The following is a 23,683-nucleotide window of genomic DNA, read 5'->3' as shown; positions in this document are numbered from 1 at the left end:
CAATCCTTCACTTGCCATCTTAGCTTACGATCATAAAGCTTTGTACAATCTTGCATATCCTGTAACTTATTTTTACTTATAACTTAGGAGTACGTCGTACATTATAAACAAAACGCTAAACCACGAGCATTCTATTCCATATATATAATGATTACGCTTATTATCTAAATAAAATATTAAAAAAATAACTAGTAAATCACAAAATACTATTCATTGTATTTTTTTTTATATCATAAGGTGGCAAACGAGCAAACGGCCACTTGGATTCGCCGCAATAGCGAGGCCGCCGTTGCCCATAGACATCCGCAAATGCAGATGCGTTGCCTACCTTTAATCAACGGAGAAGGGGACGCACAGAAAGAAGATATTTCTCCTTCCTGGGCATCCCCTCTTCCGCCAAATCCACTTCCCATCCCTTTCTAATAAGAAAAGGGTGGGAAGGGAAAGAGGACTAGAATTAGGCCTCCGGTATCACACTCATCAGACGAAACGCGATTGCTTCCACTTCAAGCATGTCTTCTGTGTGGTCGTGGTATTGCACCGGTCGACCCGACCAATTCGTGCACCCAACAAATATTGTTGTTGCGGGATCTACCACTGTAAAAGATTTTATCTGTATTTTTTGTAAATAAATAATAAATCTACATTAAGCGACAAGATTTGTTTTTTTACTAACCGACTAACACAAGTTACTTAATAATGTGTCCAAAAATGAATGAAAGGCCGTATTTTAATTTATTTTTTCAATGACTATTAAAGAAACTTATCACATGTTTTAAATGTTATTTAAACCATGCATTGTATAGGATGTTATTCTTCAAAATATGATCATTGTTCTTTTTTATATGAGAGTATATAATAAATTAGCTTGACAAATTGTAGTAGTTGTAGGATACAACTATTAACTAATGGTATGTGCTAGTCCTTTTCATTCTTGCATGTAGGACATCACATAAATTCACGCAACCTCAAGAAACTGACACTCTGGTGTAGAACTTGCTTCAGGATTAAAATTATATAACTAAAGATACGCTCGCTATGTGAGAGAATTAATTGTAAAATTTATATAACTTTGAGGTAGTTCCACACAAAACTTCACTGCATACATAGCCATATTGAAAATTACAAAGTATGTTTTTGCATTTAAGCCATTTTAACACAGGATTGCAAGATGTGTTTTATTATTAAGCTTCGGATTAGGTGGGTATTTGGAGAAAAAAACTTAACTCTAAAGTTGACAATTTGCTGCAAATCTCGAATTAATGCCTTCGTTACAACTGGTTTTCTCCAAAAACTTTTGATCCAAACTTTGTCCCTAAGAAGTCTTAAAATTCAAAATATTAAGAAAACGATTCATTTTACGTATGCTTTAAGTAAGCTTATGATCAATAAAGTTTGTATAAAAAGCAATATTTTTTATCGTATCTGGTATTATTTTGGTTTGGCATGTTGTGTTGTGACTGTGACTGTACAGTGACATTGACGGTGACAGCTGACCTGACAGTGACAGCTTCTTTTTATCATCGTACTAAAATAAATGTATTTTTGTTTGATTCATGTTTGATTTAGTCTAAAACATCGGAACACCTCATGCGGAGTCTGCGCATTAGGCTTTAGCGCAGTTTCATCATGCCGTTTAATACCAAAAGTTGGAAGTATAGAAACCTTAACATCGCTATATCGCAACGCGCATGCGTTTTCTCCAATGGAAAATACAGTGAAAAATCGTTAAAGAAATCTCATATATACGCCGAACTAAGATCTAAAGAGCATTTATTTACTTTCCGGATAACATGAATACCTAGTATAAGCTAACACAATGAATCTCAATTTGAAAGAAAGTTTTGAAAGATGGTGCCGTCTGTGCGCAGAGGAGCAAGAAGTTACAATGATGATATTTAGCGCTGAAGCCGAAGCAATGTTGCTTCACGACAAACTCAACAAATATTTATTGATTGAGGTATCTGTGTGACAAATTTATAAAAAAATATTCAATACTCTATTTGTTTGTTATTACTTCATATTTAATTTTGCAGATTGATGAAGATGACAATTTACCAAAAAACATTTGCATCCAGTGCTGCACAAAATTACAAACTGTCTGTGAATTTATAGATAAAGTTAAGAAAGCTCAGGATAAACTAACAAACCACTGTTTAGTCATAAACAGTATAAAAAATGAGAGGCAGTCCAGCTCACAAATTGAAACTGAACAAGAAACTGAATATGATATTGAAAACATATCAAAAGACTCACCAATGGAAATTTGTGTTGATCCAATGATGGTTTTGCAGAATTCAGATGATACATTGTCACAATTTACTGAAAATGGTGATGATAATGTTGAAGGTGTAATGCATTTAAATGGGATAGACGGTGAAGATGTAACTATTAAACTAATTAAAAGGGTTGGCTTAGTTAAAGATAAGACGGAATCAACTGTAAAACAATTTCACTGTGTAATTTGTAAAAGAGGTTTTGTCACGGATTTATCCCTCAAAAATCACTCCTGGACCCATATAAATGACAAAACAGTTAAGAAATACAACTGTAGCAGTTGTTTGGAAGGTTTTGACTTCAAAGGTGACCTTATTGCACATTTTAAAAAACATCGAACTAAAGGCAGGTGTCAACTCTGTGGTCGAAAGTAAGTAACACTTTAGAGTGCTGTCTACTTTTGTAAAATTGAATATTCATATAAAATCATTCTCTGATCATTTTTGGCTAGATAAATTTCATTAATTTTTTTAGCACTACTGCACCTCCAATACATATTGTAATGTTATTCATTACTTTTTGTTTTTATTTCATAATTATTGACAGTCATATTCAATGAAAACGAGAAATTATGGTAAACCTAAATAAACTACTTTACCATTATAACACTATTATCAGTGAAATATATAAATTAAAACACTGAAACTTCCCAAAATAAATCCGTAGACAATAAAGGTGATTGTCAGCTAGTGACTTGACTATGGATAATTTCTCATTTCCATTGACTTTACAATTTCAATACAATATTATGTTCATAGAGAACCTAACTTCTTTTTGAATTAAAACAAAAACCATAATTGATGGCTTCTACAAATAAGAGTCAACTTTACTGGAGAACTCTCAAAGTTTCAACCATATAGGAAAAATTGCCACATTGGCCCTTTTACTTTAGCAAAAAAACATGTTTACACCTGTAAATGTGTATTTGTGTTTAGTGCATGTTAACTAGACTAAGATGTAGCTTTTAACATACAAAAGTAAAGATCATATTTTTTTTACTTTGGCCCTTATACATAGGATCCATTGTAACACTATTTCTTACAGTTTCAGAAGTGAAAAAAACTTATCCACCCACATGGCTGCTCACATGTCCAAGGGTAATACATATACATGCCAAATTTGTCTGCGGTCATATAACACTATGAGCAATTTAAAAACTCACAGCATCACTCACAGCAATGAGAGGCCTTACAAATGTCACCTGTGTAAGAAAACTTTTAAGAGAAATCAAGATCTAAAGGTACTATCTAAAAATGTTCTCACTGTTAAATCAATTTAATTTAAAAAGCTATTACTTTAAGGAAACCTTATATAGTAACACCTTTAAATGTTATATATTTAATTAGAGAGATCTGTTTTCATTTAATTTTATTATTACCAGAGAATTTAAATAAACTAGCTGTCGCCAGCGACTCCGTCCGCATCAGTAACTCTGGCAGTAGCTTGTGTTCTATCAGACTATGCTAGTGTATGTAGACATCTATGCCAAATTTCATCAAGATCCATTTTGGAGATACCTTGTAACAAACATTCATCTAAACATTCACATTTTTAATATTAGTAAATTTTTATAGTCATAAATAATCTTTTCAGTTCCACATAAACCAACACACTGGTGAAAAACCATATAAGTGTCCATTTTGTGAAAAGTCGTTTGCAAGTTCCGGAAACTGCTACTCGCACAGGCATAGAATGCATCCTGGAAAACAAATAGAAAGAAAAGCACATAAACAACATCTTGTCCCGTTAGTCACAAATGAAAGCGGAGCAACTGATTTACAAATGGCTGCATTTAAAAGTCCTATGACATCAGTAAAAGGTATTTTCAAATACCAGTGCCAACAATGTGGCCATAGTTTTATGAAGAGAGATAATTATTTGGTTAGTAGTTTCACAGTATGTGGAGTTCGGTGAAAAAAAACATACTATCACAAATCTCTTATTTTAATATAGAAAATAAAGATACTATAATAAACATCTGTTTATAAACATATAGTCAGAAGGCACTAAAAAAACAGAAAAATATTATGTTCTAACCATTTTTTTTTTGCTAATTTCAGTACCACATGTATCAACACACAGGAGAGAAGCCATTTCAATGCACTCATTGTAACGAAACATTTGTAACCAGGAAAGGTTTGCTGCTTCACTATGACAAGAAACATCCAGGAAGGGACCGTCCCCTTGCACTACTCACAAGAAATGCTTTACTTCAATGATCTAACATGTAATAATCCTCTAACTAATCTAACTGTAAGAAAAAGGGTATATCATAAGATTAATTTTTGATTTTCTTAAGTCATTAATAATTCATAAATTGTAATGTAATTTTTCTTTTTTTCTTTAGTTCCATTCTATACTCACTTAATTTTAACGTGTTATCAAAAAGATTTTAAATTTCCAGATATTCTCATGGTATAAAGTTAGAATTTCCTTCATTAGGCAATAAATATTTTTCACGAATTACTTTGTTGTGTTTCTTTGTTTTATTTGTGATTAAAGCACTAGGCCCCTACAAGAGCACAAATATTTGTAACAATCGACATCGAGAAAATTTGTTTTTAAATTTCTGCACCTATTGGTTATAAAATATACCAAAAATCTCATACTAATATAATTGACGATATGAAGGCGATCGTCACAAATATTTGTACTAGGCACATTGAACTTTATGAATGGACAGGTTGCTGCTTGAAAATGATAGCTTTTGCTTCATTCCAACTTTAAAGCGCCTGTCAGGGTTTTACTGATAGTTAATTTTATCTATGTTATTAGTACGAATTTTCGCCACCGCCACCAACCGCTACCGTCAGCGCCAATATGGTAAAAATTAAATAGTCACAATACCCCAGCTTATAGCCTGTCCTGCCTGCCTGGCTTATATAAGTGGCTTAAAGAAATTGCTTGTTTTAAAAAAAAAGAGTAATTAAGTCCTGATATTCATACTTTACATTAATAAACAAGTGCCTGGTAATAAGTAAATTGGTTTTCACTACTTAATTAAGTGGTGGTGGTGCTTCAGCAGTGGAAAATAACTACTATTATATATAAGATTGTCAGATAAAAGTTCAAAGGTTCTGTAAAATAGAAATTCATAAATTGCACAGAAAAAATAGTATTTTGAAATATTCCTTTATTGAAAAATATTTCAATTAGGTAAATCAAATAAATACTGTAAGTAGTTTGTAGCATTGCAATAAAATATAGTTTTTTTCTTAATTTAATACCTTTTTTTTCATACCTTTCCCTGTAAAATTGTAGTGAATACCGATTTTTTATATAAGGAGACTAATGTAAATGCTACAAAATTATAATTTAAAATGGCGTGCAACTTCTCACTTCCACTGTGACTGACACAGTTGAAACGACTGCGGAGTTAAATACTTAGATTCATTTATTTTTGGGGACTTTTTTATGTAGGGATTTAAAAAGAAACAATTTCCTTTCCTATACTATGATTATGAACTTATTAAAAGTTAACTTTGTCTTGGGTACTTGTAAACAATTACTATTTTTCATGTTTGTTTTTCCGTCCGCACAAATTCCCACGGTAGTCTCTCTTGCTGAGTAATGCTAATAAACAGAAAACAATTGTAAAAAAAAAAAAACGCGAATAGACGTCTAAACTATGTCTTAAAAATAGTAAAAAATTACTTGTATCTATTCGTTTGTAAATGTTTATCGAAAAAATGTTTAAAAAATGATTGAAACTCAGCATAAATGGCGCTAGTGTGTTATTTATATTCTGCCAACCTTGTGCGCAAATGTAGTTTGAATTTTGTACTTTTGATTTGTTTTGTATTTTCTATTGCATAACAATTTTTTGATATTACAGAAAAGTCTACTAAAGTAAAAAGCTACTTTTAAACTGTTTTGATAAGTCGAAGAAAAATTTAAGTTTGATTTGTTTGACCTTTAAAAATGACCTTAACTTTAAGTAGTCAATAGGATCTTTAATGCGCATGCGTATATTTTCCGTCAAATAGCATTTGGCGCGCTGATAACCACGATTTGCTGATCACGATGAAATTATTTCTTTTAGTCGTTCAACAGATACCAAACATTCCCCACGTTCCTAAAAGTGTTCGCTGTGTTTGTTAATTTTCTTTCGAATAAGATGTCCAATCACGATTTAGTAACAAATAGGAAAATGGCTCGTCAAAATGGAATTGTACAACCATTACTTACAGGTATGTATTATTCGAATAACTTGTATTTTGGAGCGAATTTTAAATTGTCAAGCGTCAATAGTGCCGAAGTTTGCGTTTTATAAACTTGCCAGTGGGATTAAAATAAAGATGTTCTTAAGTCATAAGTGCTGATGCTTATTTCTTTTTGAATTAAGTATAAAATTTAAGAACAATTAAATGTATTTTAAATTAAAAGTTTTGATTGTTTTCAGATTTATACCAAATAACTATGGCCTATGCTTATTGGAAATCTGGAAAAGTGAATGATGTAGCTGTGTTTGATTTATTTTTTCGCACCAATCCATTTCAGGGAGAATTCACAATATTTGCTGGCCTCGAAGAGTGCCTTAAATTTTTAGACAATTTTCATTATTCAGACAGCGGTATGTAAACTTTATTTAATATTAAATAAATATAGATTATTATATAATTTTATATGGATATTTGTAGTAAAATTTGTAAAAAGCTAAAACAATATTTTTATAGAGGTTAGAAACAGTTTGAAGTTGATAAGCTAACAATTACCCTAGCTCCCTAGCTCAAAAATGAATAAAATGGACTAACAAAACTGTAACATTTATGGGGACAAAAACCATTAGTAGATGCCGGCTGAACTCCATGTAACTGTCCTATAAATAATACATCAATTTTGACAACTATTTGTTTCTAAATCAATATTGCCAGTCCCTTCAATTTCATTATTTCAGTTGCCTTTTAACATTTTATTTATTCATTTGCATATTCATCTATGTATTTTAGATTAACACTTTCATATCTTCCAAAACCATTTACTTCAATAGATTCTAGTATTAAGTAAAACATGAAAAAATGTATGTTTCAATGTTAAATAACTTAAAATATATGTTTGCAGATATTGATTATTTAATACAAACATTACCAGATAATATAGAACCAGAGTTCTTTGCCTATTTAAAAGATTTAACATGCAAGGATATTAAATTGAGTGCTATAGAAGAGGGGTCTGTTGTATTTCCGAGGTTAGTACCATATTTATTTATATACTAGCAAATCGCCTGGGACTCCGTCCGCGCGGAATAAAATAAAAACGTAATAAGTAGCCCAGGTATTCTTCCAGACTGTATTCTACATTTGTGCCAAATTTCATCAAGATCCGTTGATGTATTCCGGAGATACCTTCAAACAAACATCCGTCCATCTAAACATTTGCATTTATAATATTAGTAAGACTATTAATAATATTTTGATGTCATCGATGTAGGAGGAAGGAAATCCCTACCTTAAATTTGTGGAGTTTAATATTTCTTAGATTGTTCTGTCATATCTGACAATTTGAATCTAGCTACAAAAATTGTCTGCAATTCAGACAAGTTACCGTAATACAGTTGTAAAACATTTATTTAAAAAATAAAGTTAGTATCTGTTATAACCACAGGTGGGCACAGTTAATCGAAAAGTTAACTTCGTTAATCGTTAATTCGTTAATTAAAAAATTAACTTCGTTAATCGTTAAAGCGTTAAATTCTTGAAAATTTAACGCAAGTTAAAGTTAATCGTTAACAGTTAACCATACCAAAATTATACATACTAATTTTACACTTATTGTGGCGACACTTGTTTAAAATTGTAGTAATTTGACTACACATTCTATAACACATTAGTATTAGAGACAAGTATGAATGCATTATAGTATATTTCATTACAAGTGCGGAAAGCCTGTCATTGCAAAGAGTTCCGACAAATGTCTACCCGAGCCGAGGCGCAGCCGAAGGTGAGGGTTGACAGTTGGAACAAATTGTAATGACAGTTCCGCACGTGTACGAAACAACTATTTTTTTTTAATACAGTTGCGAAAAAATGAAGCAATTCAATAGAATAATAAAAACACAATAAACTCAACTAACTAAAATTTTTGAAAAATGGCGCCAACCGTAAAAGAATAGAGATTTTTTTTTGTTTTCTTCACCCATTCTGGGTAGGCAAAGGGAACTATGCCCAAACGGCAAAGTCTTCAGTAGATTATTTTTATTGATATAAAATGAAAATGAAATTTAATGAGATGAAATAAAATGATACCTAACCTAATTCATTGAATCAAATCATTAAACTTTTTTTTTTGTAAAAACTTCGTGGTTGGTTTTTTCTTTTTAATAGACATTATTTTGACAGTTGGGAAAGAGAACGCACGAGTTTGGAAAAGCTAAAGAAAAAGCACGAGTAAAAAAAAAGTTTTTTAATACAGTTGCTCAAAAAGTAGCGTATTGCAGGGACGAAGAGCGTTCGGAATGTGGGCTATTACATACTCTTACTTTTATATACTCGTAATGAAATATACTATTTCGAACCTTCTTTTAATTTTGTCCTGTTGGTCACGTCTTTCCCGGACGCTCAGATGCATCACACTTGCACGCGACATATGAGCCGCTCAGTGCACACATCGATTAACTCCATAAAACAAAAAGTTGAGAAACGCGATGATGTAATGTATATTGTTTTTTAAAATTCCTCTGATAATATGAATTCAAATATATAATGTAGAATGCATAATTGCAGATATAGCTTTCATCTAACGGTGTATAAAATTTATAAGAAAGAATGACCAACAAACAATCGTCAGTAATGTTACAGTTTTTATGTGACTGGTGGAGTTAATCGATTTGGCAACTGAAAAAAGTAATAAAGTTAAATTAAGTCTTTACATTTTTAAGTTTTTTACTACAGAAAAAGTTTGTTATTATACATTTATATCACAGCTTTTCCATAAAAATGTATGTTGGCAGTTCTGTTATAATATAATTTTTGTAATTATTTCATAGCAGTTTTATGTTAGCGGCATTATTCTTTGGGATGATTCAGCAATATTATAAATAATGTCTTCTTCATCAGCTGTATGCGAGGATTCGTCATTTCGATTTGTTGACAAGTTCTTATGTAATCGTGTATAACAGGAGGAATGAATTTTAGCAGGTCCATCATGTCTCTCCATTTTTCCCTTGTCACAGTTCTACCTTTAGGATATAATAAAGGCTGATCTATATTTTTTTCAAACTTTGCGGTCTAACCACTAAAGATTTTCTTATATTAATGGTTTGAAATTCTGTATCTTCATTATAGTCACATTTGAATTGTATGAGATAGGGTTTGGACCTTTCTTACTTTATCCAGCTCATTTTAAGCCAATTTACTGGAAGCCCTGTGACGGTTACTTTTCTGTTAATGATAGACTGTTCTAAAGGTTTTGTTGACAAAAAATCTTGGTGAGTCATTTGGATTAGATGAAATGGCGCTTTCTTTTTACATGTTTTCATTATATGGTACCAATCATCTGGTGAAAAAATGTTTTTATTTTTCATCTTCCGCTGTTTAAAAACAAATAAGCGTCGATGCACGGCCAGAACAGATACAGCGTTACCGAAACGATTTACATTAGAGTATGGAGTTAATCGAAATGGCTTCTGAAATAAATTACTTATTATTCAATGGCCAAAAAAATTTTGCCATTTAACGGTGCTAATCTTTATTATTCAGGAAAGTTATTATAAATATAAAAAGTTATGACTATACCAAGGGCTTTGTCACTTAAATTTAAGATTTTTCAAAAAGTGGAGTTAATCGATGTGTGCACTGAGCGGCTCATATATCAATTATCAACTCGTTCGTTCACCATTCGAGTCGCCGACAATCCTTCAACGTATTTTAAACAAAATGACAACAAGTCTCCAAGTTTCTAATTTAACGATTAACGGACTTTTATTAACGGAAGTTGAGTTTAACGGAAGTTAACAAAAGCGTTAACACTTTTTGAAGTTAACTTAAAAGTTAATCCGTTAAGCAAAATGTTAACTTCGTTAATTAACGATTAACGGATTAACGAGTTAATGCCCAGCTCTGGTTATAACATAAGGAAAACATTTTTTTAACACATTTCTAGTAGACTTGCTAAGTTGTATCATACTCAAATGTATTGTAGTTTGTAATATTCATAGAATTAGGATATATAATTTTTTAACAATTCATAAAAATATGCATAAAACACTTCCCAAACCATTTTATACTAGAAAAGTATTAATTAAAAAAAATACAAATGATAAAGGTGTTGAGCTTATTGGAAAATCACACAAAACTTTATTACATTTTGCCATTGTCAAATTAAAAAATTTAATAAATGTTTGTCAGATTTGCCAATATGAGAAAAATTATTAGAAAATTCTGTTATACACATTTATGTTTATTAAAAACAGAATTTTTTTAATGAAAAATGTTTTGAAAAAAAAATTGTCAGGAAATAATCAAATGAGACTGACGAATTTATTACTGCATAAGTCACTAAGGGAAATCGTTAGTAAATGTTTCATGTAAAATCTACATTGAAGAGGACCATTTATGAAATAAGTGTAACTTTGTTGCACACTGTACATACAATAACGTTACCGGAATGGCGAGACTTGTGTGGACGGGGCCGTTACATTTCACGTGACTGTCATGTTATTGTGTTCGCGTTATACGTTATATTAATATGTGAAGTTAAAACTTTGTTACCCTTTTCCTAACTTTGAGCTCTTTTTTTACCATGCCTTTGTGGGAGGATCTTAACATTATGACGTCATACTGAGTAATTCGCCATTTTTGCCCAACGTCCTGACCTCCCTACCCTAACGCCGGTACTCCCACTAACGAAATAACAGTATAGAGCTATAAACCTCATAGTTATATACTGTTCTATCACATATAATTAATCTAAATATACTATATTTTCTTTATCATAAAATAGATGACCTATATGCGTAGAAGGTTAAATTTATGATTATTGTTCGTAAGAGTTTTGACGTAAACATATGATTTAAAAAAATGGTTTCTCGTGGTCACAAACAATGTAGACTATAATTTTCAATAGACATGGTAAGAGTTTCGTAATTCTCAACATGTGTACGTTTTTATCTGCATATTATTGTCTTCAGCAATATCTAGCACTAATGTTTTTGTTGCGAAGTTTCAAAGGACACTATGCGATGTTCTATTCAAGCGTATGCAAGACATTTGATATTTCAGTGGTTAGCAAAGCAAGTTATCTTTCCATTAATATATTTTAAAACTAACACGATCATATAATCTTAATACAACTTATAGCATATATTCTAGAGTCTAGACAAGTTATATTCACTATTGCAAACTATATTTGGCGGAATAAATAATAATAATTTGCAAAAATGCTGTTCGTTAATGTCTAAATCAGACTTTGTATTTACATTAAACTTTAATTTCAGAGTCCCTCTGTTGCGAATAGAAGGTCCATTAATAGTAGCACAGTTGTTAGAGACAACTTTACTGACCCTGGTCAACTTTGCAAGGTGAGCATCATTGGAGCATGTTTTCATTTGTATCACTCTAAATATGTAACATAGTAAATGCGTATGCGCTCGTTATCGTCTGCGCATGAGAGCAAGAAGGATTTACATATCTTTATAATATGTTGTTTTATCTTTTGTTTGTAAATACGTCCCTTTTCCACTAACCGAGGTTTGCCATTTAATAACTATTTTTATCAGTTCCGAGCTTGACTGCGTTTATTAATTTTACATCGAGTATTAGTTTTCAAAGTATGGGTATACGGTATCATATCATTATATGGTATCTACTTGGAAAAATGTATAAATATCCAACTAACTTTTTACATACGCTATGTACGAAAGAAATGATTAAAATACCATCTACAGCAACTCTGTTCGCGCGGAATTAAAAAACTTAATTACTAGCCTATGTGTTCTTCCAGACTATGTTCTACATCTATACCAAATTTCTTCTAGATCCATGAAGCCGTACTTGAGATACCTTGTAACAAAGATCCATCTAAACATTCGCATTTATAATATTAGTAATATTGTCATCTTGGGTCGTTAGTGAAACAGGCAACTTTTCAGAATATATATAAAGTTAATGCTAGATTCTATGCCCTATTTATATTTGTTGTTAACATTGTTGGTTGATATATTAAATAAATTAATGTACAAAATAATAAATCCATCGTTTATATTTCAGTTTAATGGCTACAAACGCGGCGCGTTACAGAATGGTCGCCGGCAAGAATGTTTCCTTGCTAGAGTTCGGCTTACGCAGAGCTCAGGGTCCGGACGGCGGCTTGTCCGCCTCAAAATACGCCTATGTCGGTAAGTATCCATCTCATGCTCTTAATCCATAGGTGTTCATATATCTACGCATCCTTGGTCTTCGGTTTCGGGTCAAAGTTACTGCTGCTATATAGCGAAAATGATCTTGTCTGTAGATATTGATTTCATTAGCGTGTCCCTGCAGAGATGGAGACGAGCCCCTCGTGCCAGGCACCGACGCTTGTGCGATGTAACACGCGCCGCCGCGCTATTCACTCATAAGAACCCCCCACTAACTGATACACTGTTTAATCTTTTCTAATCATGCCAACTTCGGTCCTTGACATTGAAACTTTGCCACCGCACCCCTACATTAATTGGAAACTTTTGACACACCTTTCGGTTTTCGGAGGCATTAGGGTAATGTTATAGGCTGGTACGGATTGGATTTTTGCCGCATTCTAATTTCTATTCGAAATTTGTTCCATAAGTCAAAGAAGTCGTAATTAACGTTCAATATGATTATGTAACTCGTTTCATAAATTATGTTTTTTACATTTAATTAATAGTTAACTGAGGTATTGCGCGAACGCATTAACATTGCAATAAGTTAGCTGATGTAGCTAATTACAATGTTACATTTATGGCATATAACCATCATATTGAAGCAACAACTACCAGTCATTACAAGTCGAAGACATGTAAATTCCATTAAGTCAGAAGCTCTGAAATCTTATAAAATTAAAATGATTAAGTTTAGCTTAAACACAGATATCAATGCTGCATTTTTTGGAAATCACTTCTTGTGAGATTTTGAGACGAAAATCCCCGTTTAAAATGATGAGAGGGACGAGATGTTTTATACAGAGATTTTGGTCTCAGAAACCATAGAATATTTGAACCATCTTAAAAAGCGGTTCCCTTGCTTATTTCTGTGACCAAAATTTATCTACTGAAAGGAAATGAAGTATAAATAATATCTATGTATGTTAGTATTACGAAATGACTGTGTAACACAATTGTAAACCTCTTATCAATAGATTATAAATTCAATTATTCATTATATTTCTTGAAATATATAACAAATTATATTGCGTCTGTTAGACATATCGATCGTTGTACTTTTTACAAAGGTCATTATTAATATAGGTATGAAATATCACTGATAGTAATCAAAGCCCTCTAATCGTTAGGTTTTGATTATTTCCCCATTGGCCAGATAACTAGTTCAATCGTATAATCAAATTGTTTTAAAAATTCATGCCGCAATAAATTCTTGCTTTAATAGTAATAAAATATTTCTAAGAGTACATAAAGGCGAAAATTTATTTGTTTTTATTTTACGTACAAAATACGGATATGGACAGATAAAAAAATTAAATTGTGTTGATTTAACCTTGTCAAAAACAAACACTTATATGCATTGTTTGGTTGGATTCATCATGATGCATATTCTTCAGACATTACACACGGTATTATGTTAAATAGTATTTTGTTCAATGTAATTAAAAACTGCCAAGGTTGTTCAGAGACTAATCTTTAAGTTAAATTAATTAATCTCTTTATTTAAATATTAACGTGAATATTTATCAAAAAAGAAAACACGTGACTGTAACCGTTTGTATAAAAATATAAATTTATATTTATATATTCATTGGTAGATATTTCTGAGTTTTAAATTTAATAAATACGTAATTTTAGAATTTAAAACTAATTGGGTAATAGAATGACTATTGGCTGATACCATGACTTATGTTCGCTTTGTTTATTACGAAAATCCAGTTTTTACATTTAATATTTTTGTCTGTTTGTCCGCAAATCCACGTTTGTTCTTCGAAACTGCTGCTGGTGGCTGATGCATGCGGGCATATTATAGTCTACTTTTTCAATGAGTGTAGACTAGGAATGTTTCCAGGTGGGTTTGACGGTACGAGCAACGTGCTGGCCGGCAAGATGTTCAACATCCCGGTGAAGGGCACTCACGCGCACTCGTTCGTGACGTCATTCAGCACGCTGGAGGACATCAGCAGTGTGACGCTGCGACACGCGGACACGCAGGAGCAGTGCGACCTGCTGCAGCTGGCAGTGGACTGGCGCCGGCGCATCTCCTCCATAGTGGACGTGTCCCCCGAGGAGGCCAGCGACGGTGAACTCGCCGCCCTCGTATCCTATGCCATCGCCTTCCCCACCGGCTTCCTCGCCCTGGTGGATACATATGACGTGAAGAGGTACACTTGCCCCGGCCCTCGTATAAACGGGCATTCCGGCTACAATAGCAACTGTGGATCCAATGTCGATAGAATAACCGACTCTTCAGGTGTACGTAGCGCGTACGGATATAGCACGGTCGAACGCACACTGAGGTAAACATGCAAATACACGTCACACTGCTGTCTCATTGTTTGTTTGTAAGTTTGTGATAGAGACGCGTCGATCTGCGGCCATCATTCTACATTCATACATTGACGGGATAGAAACATTACCAGCACTTTAACGTCGCATGCCACTGGGCTAAGATAATATCCATGATCGTAGTGACCAGATATGAAGTGTAAATAGAGAGCGATTCCGCACAGGACGTTTAACATTTTGCTTCAGTGTGACGTATTGTCCTGGACGCGAGAACTATAAATAGGGACAATGTTGTCATTGGGCACAGTTGCATTGTATTGGGAATAAGCACACGTACACACTAACATTATATATATATATGCAATACACTTTATCACTGCGTCATCATTTTAATTCAACTTTGCAATGGGTTTATGTAGATTTGCTTACTTTTTTTTCTGTTGTTATGTGGCAATGGTTTCTTATTTAATTGTATGCATTTTTTTATTTTTAGTAGGATGTTTATCTCGCAATATAATGTTCGTTATTTTTAGGTTTTTTTTATTACTTTGTTTCATAAATTAATTTCATAAGTTAAATGCATGTATTTAAAGACAACTTCAATGTTACTAACAAATACATTAAAAGTACAACTACATACAGCTTCAATAACTATTTATGAACATTTTCAAATATTATTTATTAATTCTCATTATTTTAGCTATAAAATTGAATGTTTAAAATTAAAAATACAGTGGAAAGTCGATTATTCGAATTAATTGGGAGCGGATTTTCGGATAATCGGACATTGATTGGTAATAAAGAAAAACTAACAAACTCACTTGAACATTTCGATCAAAACAATTTGCAACCACATCGGGCATTAACAAATATACAAAGTATAAAAATTCACAAAAAATAGAGGTACACTCTAACTTTCAACAATAACAGTTAGTTGGTTGTAATTTTTTATATTACATTTAGGATCGATTCAGAAAATCGGCGTTCTACTGTAGTAAATTTATTCGACCAACGTTACACTGTTGTATTGTCCTGGGTTAAAATTTGTCCATAAAATATTTTTAATACTTACTTAATATCAATATTTTTTTCTTTGAGTAACATTCAAATAGGGTAAACTAACCAGGAATGGTCCACTAAGGAATCACACGAGTATCAAAATCTTATAATTTCCTTCCAGGAGTGGTCTCTTAAACTTTTGTGCTGTGGCTCTGGCGCTCAATGATTGTGGATACAGAGCTGTAGGTATTCGTATAGACAGCGGAGACTTGGCTTACCTTTCTGTACTAGCTAGGAGTACATTCGAACAAATCGCTGAAGCTTTCAAACTGAAATGGTTTTCTAAATTGACTATAGTCGCATCAAATGATATTAACGAAGATACAATACTCAGTTTAAATGAACAGGGACATAAAATTGACTGTTTCGGTATTGGAACACATTTGGGTATGTATTAATATAACATTTTTTTTGTTCTCTTCTCAACAGTGTATTAACTATGGTTGAGTCAGTAATATCTGTGGCACGAATTGATGAAATACATTGACCACAAAGAAGACAAGAGTTAATTGATAGTAATTCCGCATACAGTCTTCTTGAATTTTGTCCTTTTCCACCCTATTCTTGAAAAGAAGGGATGAGAAGGTATATGGATGTGGAGAGTAGGGTATACATAGGAAGGGGAAATATCTTCTTTCTGTTCATCCCGATCTGTCGATTTAATTTAGATGGCCACTAGCTTGTTTGTCATCTTATACTATAAAAGAAATTAGGATAAAAGATGGACTAGATTTTCTAGATTTTATTGTTATATATTACTTTTTTATAGTAACATGTCAACGTCAACCAGCACTGGGATGTGTTTACAAACTGGTGGAAATCAATGGACAGCCTCGGATCAAACTCAGCCAGGATGTAGGGAAAGTGACCATACCTGGTCATAAAGAGGTAAGCAATCAAATCTATTGTATTTTATATCTGTCTTTCCAGAATTTCTAGTAACTGGCAACTCTTAAAGGATAAATATTGAATTTTTGCTGTTTAACTTCCGATTTTGATGTACAATTCAGTTGTTGTATTAAAGTAAAATAAACTCAAATTATCAAATTATACAAAGGAAATAATATTGTTAAAGTAATTTGCACGAAACCTGCAAATTATAATTACACCAATAAACAAGATACTTTGGTAATTGTCACCTGGTTTTATAAGTTATTTAAAAATTCAATTAAAAAACGTTATCGCGACTGTTAGTATATTTAGGTTATTCAACACAACCGTTTTTGTGAATACAAAAAATATTCGTGTTTCAGTATTTAATAATAAATAATTAGAATTTGCTCGCGTGATAAAATATTCTTTTTCATAAAAAAAAAACTACAATAACGAAACTGTTTTAATGACACCCAATATAAGTCATTTGATGTACAATTTATTCAAATCATTTTTAATATTTAATAAACGGAAATAAGAAACTACAATAGTAAATAAGAAATAATTATAAATAACGTAACATATTGCGTAAATACTATAAGAAATAAATAAAACATGTCAATGATAAGGAATGTTTTCATTCCCAGAATTGGATAATTAAATATGTATAATTTAAATCGATAGACCTTGAACTATTGAACGATAAAGACGTTCATATCGCTGCGAACTAAACGTGCATTATCTAATACAAGGTCTATTAGCCTAGTATATAAAAATAGCGCCCTAAATATAATACACAATGTGTTTTGGTTCGACTTATCTCACGTTGAAACTATTTGTTTATCTACGTCATTAAATATGCTACTAAACAACTCGGATGCATTTAGAATGAACTAATGTTAAGAATCACAATTAAATTTTATATATGTTTTTATATAGAGAAAATGTAACAATTATCGTTACAACGTATGATAACAGAATTATCTGATAAAAGAAAACGTTGAATCATTAGTTTCTGAGAACATAATTCCTGTATAAAACATGATATGTTTTATACAGGAATTAAGGTCTCAAAAACAACGATCAAACTAACATAGTTATTATCATTTCATCACAGTGTAAATTGTCTTGAAAAAGCCTTTTTACAAAATGTGAACACTAAAAGTAAGAGAGTGATAAAAACAACAACAAGAAAGTATAAAAAATTTTAACGAGTTGCGACCTTATACATAGGCTGACACATTAAAGTGTCTCTGCCTACCCTTTAGGTGTAGGAGTGGTTGTTATATAATGTAATTTTTTTAGGCGTATAGATTATTCGGTGCGGACGGCCATGCTTTGATAGATCTGCTGCAGAGGTCTTCAGAACCCGCACCCATTATTGGACAGAAAGTCCTTTGCCGACATCCTTTCCAGGAGTCCAAGAGAGCTTACGTCATTCCCAGCAAAGTCGAACATCTGTATAAGGTAACTGCTATTTCATATAACATCGGTAACGATTACTAGGATTTTAGTTTCACAGCGAGTGGGATTTATATATTAAAAAAAAACAGCACAAGCGCAAAAAAACATTAATAATTATATTGTACAACTGTCACTAAGTGTCGCATTTAGTTTAGGTAGTCTTATATAGTATAGATTTAGTTTTAGATGTACACTAAGGGACAATTAAGAACTCTGAGTGCAGTAAGTATGAATGTTTGCAGGAGTACTGGAGCGAGGGACGTATCTGCGTACGTCCTAAACCGCTGAGTGAAGTGCGCGCGCGCGTTCAGGCTTCTCTGCGTACACTGAGGCAGGACATCAAGAGGAACCTCAACCCAACGCCCTACAAGGTCAGATGCCAGGTTATTTACATTTTTTATTAATTGCATTTCAAAATTTTCTATCCCAATTTTTGTACTGTAATAAATCTTTAAAAGATACCACGCTTTTTAAGGATAAGACTCTAGATAGACTTCTAGATATCTTGAATACATCACCAAGTGGGACTGTGATGATCCCAGGATCTCGCATAGGAAGTCTTCGTAAAGTCTGTCTATATCTAGTTAACATCTGATAAGGTTGTTGGGTCTTCTCATGCAGTACACTTTGTCCTAGATTACTTAAAATAAGTATTTTATTGCTTGATGTGTTAATCTTAATATGTAAGAATAACATGTTTATTGTCTCTCCAGGTGGCAGTGAGTGATGACCTTTACAGCTTCATCCACGACCTGTGGCTGCAAAATGCACCCATTGGTGAACTATCGTGAAATTTACACAAAAAACGAAGGATAAGTCTCGAAGCAACATAAGAAAATAAAAATTGTAAAAAAAAATGCAAATAAAAATATTGATAAACTTCGTTTTTGAACATAGTTTTAGTTCGGGGGCTGTGTTTTATTTCTACTTTTAAATTTATTAAATGGGGACGGAAATTTTAGTTTATTATTAATTATATTAATTATCTATTTTATAATAAAAGAATGAATGTTTGTTTTCTTGGCAATTTTTATGTAATATTGTCACAAAAGAAAGTTTTGGTTTCAATGAATGAAATTCAAGTACATTATATTGTTTGTAACAAAAAATAGATTAAGAAAGTTTTTTTATGTTATATTATTTTACTATTACTAGATGTTATTACTAGTGTGTTTTATAAATATGTAGCTATATTTAATTTAATTTACTTTTTAGTAATTTTCTTTAGTATTGTTATTCATGGAAGATGTTATAGTTTTTATTTATATGAAATAATTATTTAGAGCTAAAATATCTAGAATAGTTGAGGTAGTCTATCTAGTATCTAATATGAATATAATGAAATTTATGAAACTGCTTAAACTGGTAAGAAATTACTTGTAAAATGAAATTAATATAAAATTTTCAAATGATTTACCTTTTCCAAGTACAAATAAACACTTTGGTACTCTTTTACATTGACAGATTTTATCCAACATTCATTATTTATTAACAGTCTTATTTAAAATTTCTAGACTTAATTGAATTTAGAAATGTACAGTCACCTTAGTTTGTGGTATTCCAGTTACAAAAAAATGCCTCGCACCTCACAACTAAATGCTTTAGACATGGAATACTGCAAATAACTGTACATTCATTGAAATGTCTATTATTGTGAATGTAAAAAAATAATGAATTGAAATTATCAATTTTCTTGACAAATATGTTTAATGTCTTTAAAGTAATGGCTGTAGAATAAATCGGCTTTATATGTCACTTAAAAAAACACGAATTAGATAAAAAAAATTATAATCTCGCTATCGACTTTGCACAGAGCTTATTTGGTAATTGATATAATATTTTTATATACACAAGTACGTAATGGTTTTATGATGATGTGAGATGATCAAAATTATGATGAAATATATGTTGTTTTCATATTGTTATTTATTACATTTTATCCAAAACATATATTTAATAAATTATTTGTTGAAATAATAAATTATGTAGCTAAAAAACTAGTCAAAGCATTGTTTTTTGAGAGAAAATTCTTAATACCAAAGCAATTCTATAAAAATTACTATTTATCAAATAAAAAAAACAGTAAAGATATTGTTGTTCATTCAAATCATATTTGTGAATAACAAATATAAATATAATATAGATAAATGGGCCCAATATGTTTATATAGCTGACAAATACAATACAAGAATATGGTATTTAAAAATTAATATAATATTTTATAAAGTTTTCCAGAACACAGTTTTATTAAATTACAGTAATCTAGCATTAGCATTTACCAGTGTGTTATTTTTTTTTTGATTGATTTCGTTATATAACGAGAGCAACGAATCTTGCCTTGATTGTATTTGATCTGAATTTTCAAATTTTTTCAGAGCAGTTACATTTTTAACAGAAAATAAGTCGAGTAAACTGTTTAATCTACACCTTGTTCTGTTTCTCAATGGAAATAATGAAATAACTTTCACGTTATTGTGCATACTAACTTTGTTTCCACTTGAAAAATATATTGAAAAATTTGTAAGACAGTATAGTTACAGTAACTTAGGTACAAAGTACCTCGATATGATTTAGTTTATAACTAGAAATAACAATATACTGATTATGTTAAACATACATAGTACAGGAATTCAATATTAATAACAAGTACTGTAGGTAAGATTTTATACACATAACATTTTATTTTAAAGTAATCACAGCAGTTCCAGCTCCCATTAATTATAAATTTGTGTCTATTTAGAAGTATTTTTCAGTCACAATAATTTTCTTCAAATGTATTGACATGGCAATATAATTTTTGTACTTTTACTTACTTTCTACATAATAAAGCAAAGCACATTTTTGTAAGGTATTTTTAATTATAAAACTTATTTAGATATGCTTTATTCCCTAAATTGTTTTTAATGATCAAAGAAATATAAATCATATTAAATATTTGTTTTACTTAATTTTTGTAACCAAAATGTAATGTGTGCTATAATGACATAAGGTAGATACCGTGGGCTTCTACAGTATTACACCTCTGAAGCGATAATCGTATGAACGTCTTGTACGCTTTGAAACGAAAAGGGAAAATATTTTAACTAAAACGCATTCGATATTACACAAAATGACCAAATTTACAGTACAGGTTGTTTTTTAATTGATAAGAATGGATAGCAACTAATTGTTGATTTGTAAGAAAGGGCGGAGTTTTAGTTAATTATGAGGTGTTTGTGTGAAGTTTAAATACCGCAAACCAAGGCGACTGTACATCAATTTAAAAAGGTTCGGGTGTACAATACGGAGTTGCCAGATTTAATATTAAAACTTAGTTTAGTTCTATTACATTAAATATAACTAGAATAACTAATAATTTTCTTACGTACGATTTATAACTATTGATTGATTTGACATATACATATATATTTCAGCATACCTTTTGAGACTTTATACCAGGTAAAAGATGACGAAATGCCGGCACGTATAGCAAAAATCTACTCTTTTTATCTGTGGCCACTTAAACTACAACTTTTGCTATCTGTATTCTGCACTTTCAAATCGTGACAAGTAACTAACCTCTAACAAGACTGATTTTTTATCAATTTTACGTACTTAGGTATTAAATTATACAAATAAGTGTGCCGGCCACGGGTCTACGGAATCGTTTAATTTCTGGACATATTGTAAGTTTGCATTTTTATTCTAACACTGCATCTATATTTATACTTAATTTCTATACAATGTTTGTAGATAAAATGTATTTTAATTGCTTTAAATGTAAATTTCATAACACAAAACGACTGTTTACTAACAGACAGCAGAGATAATGAATTTTTACTTGAACATTATAGCAAAGGTTTACCTCTACTCTGAAATGATTACAACAATTATCACTAATTACTTTACTAAATTAAACCAAACCAACAGTCAATATTACTAAACTTTTCATTATTTTGAATATAATGATATATAAGTAAATTGAGCGTAATATTCCAATAGTAAAAATATTACGATTCCATTTACTTTACAATGAATAAAAGGTATGTATCATTATTTAATGACTCATGAGTCACTGATCATCATTTGATATGTATACAAGAAATCAATACAGACACATGTTTCCTATTTGAGATTCTATACTGGACATCAATATGTGAATATACCATTTTACCTCTTACATCATTTACTAAAATTTGTTGGGTCTTATGTATAATTAAAATCACACTAAGAAATGAAACGCAAACATATATATAGATCTACTTGAGGAAAACTAATATGACTGTCATCGGCAATAACTATATTTTTTTTACAATAGATCTAACTTTACAATATTAAAATGATCATTATTGATAGACTACTAATTCATCTCACTGATCTCAATGAAATTTGGAATGAATGTAGAATATAGTCTGAAAGAATACATAGGCTATTAATTAAGTTTCTTTTTAATCCGCACAGAGGAGTCACGGTTGACAGTTAGTATGTATTATGAAGACCAAGATTGATGATTTGTTTTGGATTCATCAGTAACTTTATTTTTGTAAGAAAAGGGGACAAACAAGCAGTGGGAACACCAACTGGCCTTATTTTAAGACTTTCACTAATACAAACTCAAATTATGTGCTATTTATTAATATTGCAGACTACACATTTTTAAAACATTGTAGTAATGTAATATGTACAACTGGATTCTTAATAGATTTCATATGAATTCTACCTGTAAAGGAACAAATAATAAAATACTTACTATTAAAAAAAAATTACATTGCAGTGGCATATAAACAAAAAGATTTAAATATAATGAATCTTCACTTAATTTCAACTATTACTATCTAGTATAAGAAGCTTTTATATTATTGTATATAATAGACCTTGGTTTAAGTATAGATATAGGACAGGAATACAAAAGAGAAATCATTTATCTTGTAAGAAAAAAGAATTACGCTTGCAGTAGGGTCGTTAGTTGCAGATGACAGCCACTGTCTATTGTGCTGAAGTCAATTACCCTTGCCGCACTTTTGTGTCCTTTTGGAATGAATACCTATAATAAAGTTCTCTTTTTTACAAAAGAAATACAACCGGTTCCAATATTTATGGTGTTTAATGGTAAAAAAGATTTATTGCAATAATTGTACATAAAATAAAAGGCGGGCTATGGTCAATCAGGAAAATAAATCCATCAGGGAAAACATGTAAATAACCCAGGAATCGAATCGTATCGTATCAGATCATAGTTTAATGTATGTTCAACGCTTTGTGTAATGAAACCTACATTGTAATCTTGGAGTACGGAGTTAAGGAATTGCAGTATTAGCAAAGGACAAATGATTTTGGGTAGGCATGAGCCTGTATGTTAGAGGGGCTCGGGAGGTGGGACGGGCGGGCGGCGCATCCGCCCTGCGC

General features: G+C 31.4%; 2 protein-coding genes across 6 annotated transcripts; both read left to right on the top strand.

Annotated features, from left to right (window-relative positions):
- The first annotated feature begins 1,540 nt into the window (after positions 1 to 1,540).
- LOC106717605 (zinc finger protein 182) lies at positions 1,541 to 4,535 on the top strand. 2 transcript variants are annotated; one of them, XM_014511490.2, is made up of 5 exons: positions 1,541 to 1,960; positions 2,037 to 2,647; positions 3,322 to 3,517; positions 3,871 to 4,158; positions 4,338 to 4,535. In XM_014511490.2, exons 1-5 carry the CDS (start codon positions 1,820 to 1,822, stop codon positions 4,494 to 4,496), a joined length of 1,395 nt encoding a protein of 464 aa, XP_014366976.2. In that variant the 5' UTR covers positions 1,541 to 1,819; the 3' UTR covers positions 4,497 to 4,535. The 2 variants fall into 2 exon arrangements, with proteins under 2 accessions (XP_014366976.2, XP_014366977.2); XM_014511491.2 differs by having other exon boundaries at positions 3,871 to 4,096; positions 4,338 to 4,475.
- A 1,557-nt stretch (positions 4,536 to 6,092) lies between these two features.
- LOC106717651 (nicotinate phosphoribosyltransferase) lies at positions 6,093 to 19,245 on the top strand. Of its 4 annotated transcripts, none has more exons than XM_045680531.1 (11): positions 6,093 to 6,467; positions 6,680 to 6,850; positions 7,339 to 7,465; positions 11,711 to 11,794; positions 12,483 to 12,610; positions 14,466 to 14,778; positions 16,083 to 16,348; positions 16,731 to 16,849; positions 18,140 to 18,301; positions 18,541 to 18,669; positions 19,012 to 19,245. In XM_045680531.1, exons 1-11 carry the CDS (start codon positions 6,395 to 6,397, stop codon positions 19,087 to 19,089), a joined length of 1,650 nt encoding a protein of 549 aa, XP_045536487.1. In that variant the 5' UTR covers positions 6,093 to 6,394; the 3' UTR covers positions 19,090 to 19,245. The 4 variants fall into 4 exon arrangements, with proteins under 4 accessions (XP_045536487.1, XP_045536486.1, XP_045536480.1 ...); XM_045680530.1 differs by having other exon boundaries at positions 18,541 to 18,681; XM_045680524.1 differs by having other exon boundaries at positions 14,466 to 14,913.
- The last annotated feature ends 4,438 nt before the right edge of the window (positions 19,246 to 23,683 follow it).

Source organism: Papilio machaon, chromosome 2 (assembly GCF_912999745.1).
Source record: "Papilio machaon chromosome 2, ilPapMach1.1, whole genome shotgun sequence".
Lineage (NCBI taxonomy): Eukaryota > Metazoa > Arthropoda > Insecta > Lepidoptera > Papilionidae > Papilio > Papilio machaon.
Note: the sequence above shows the minus strand (reverse complement) of the source record. Positions and strands in the feature narration are given on the sequence as shown.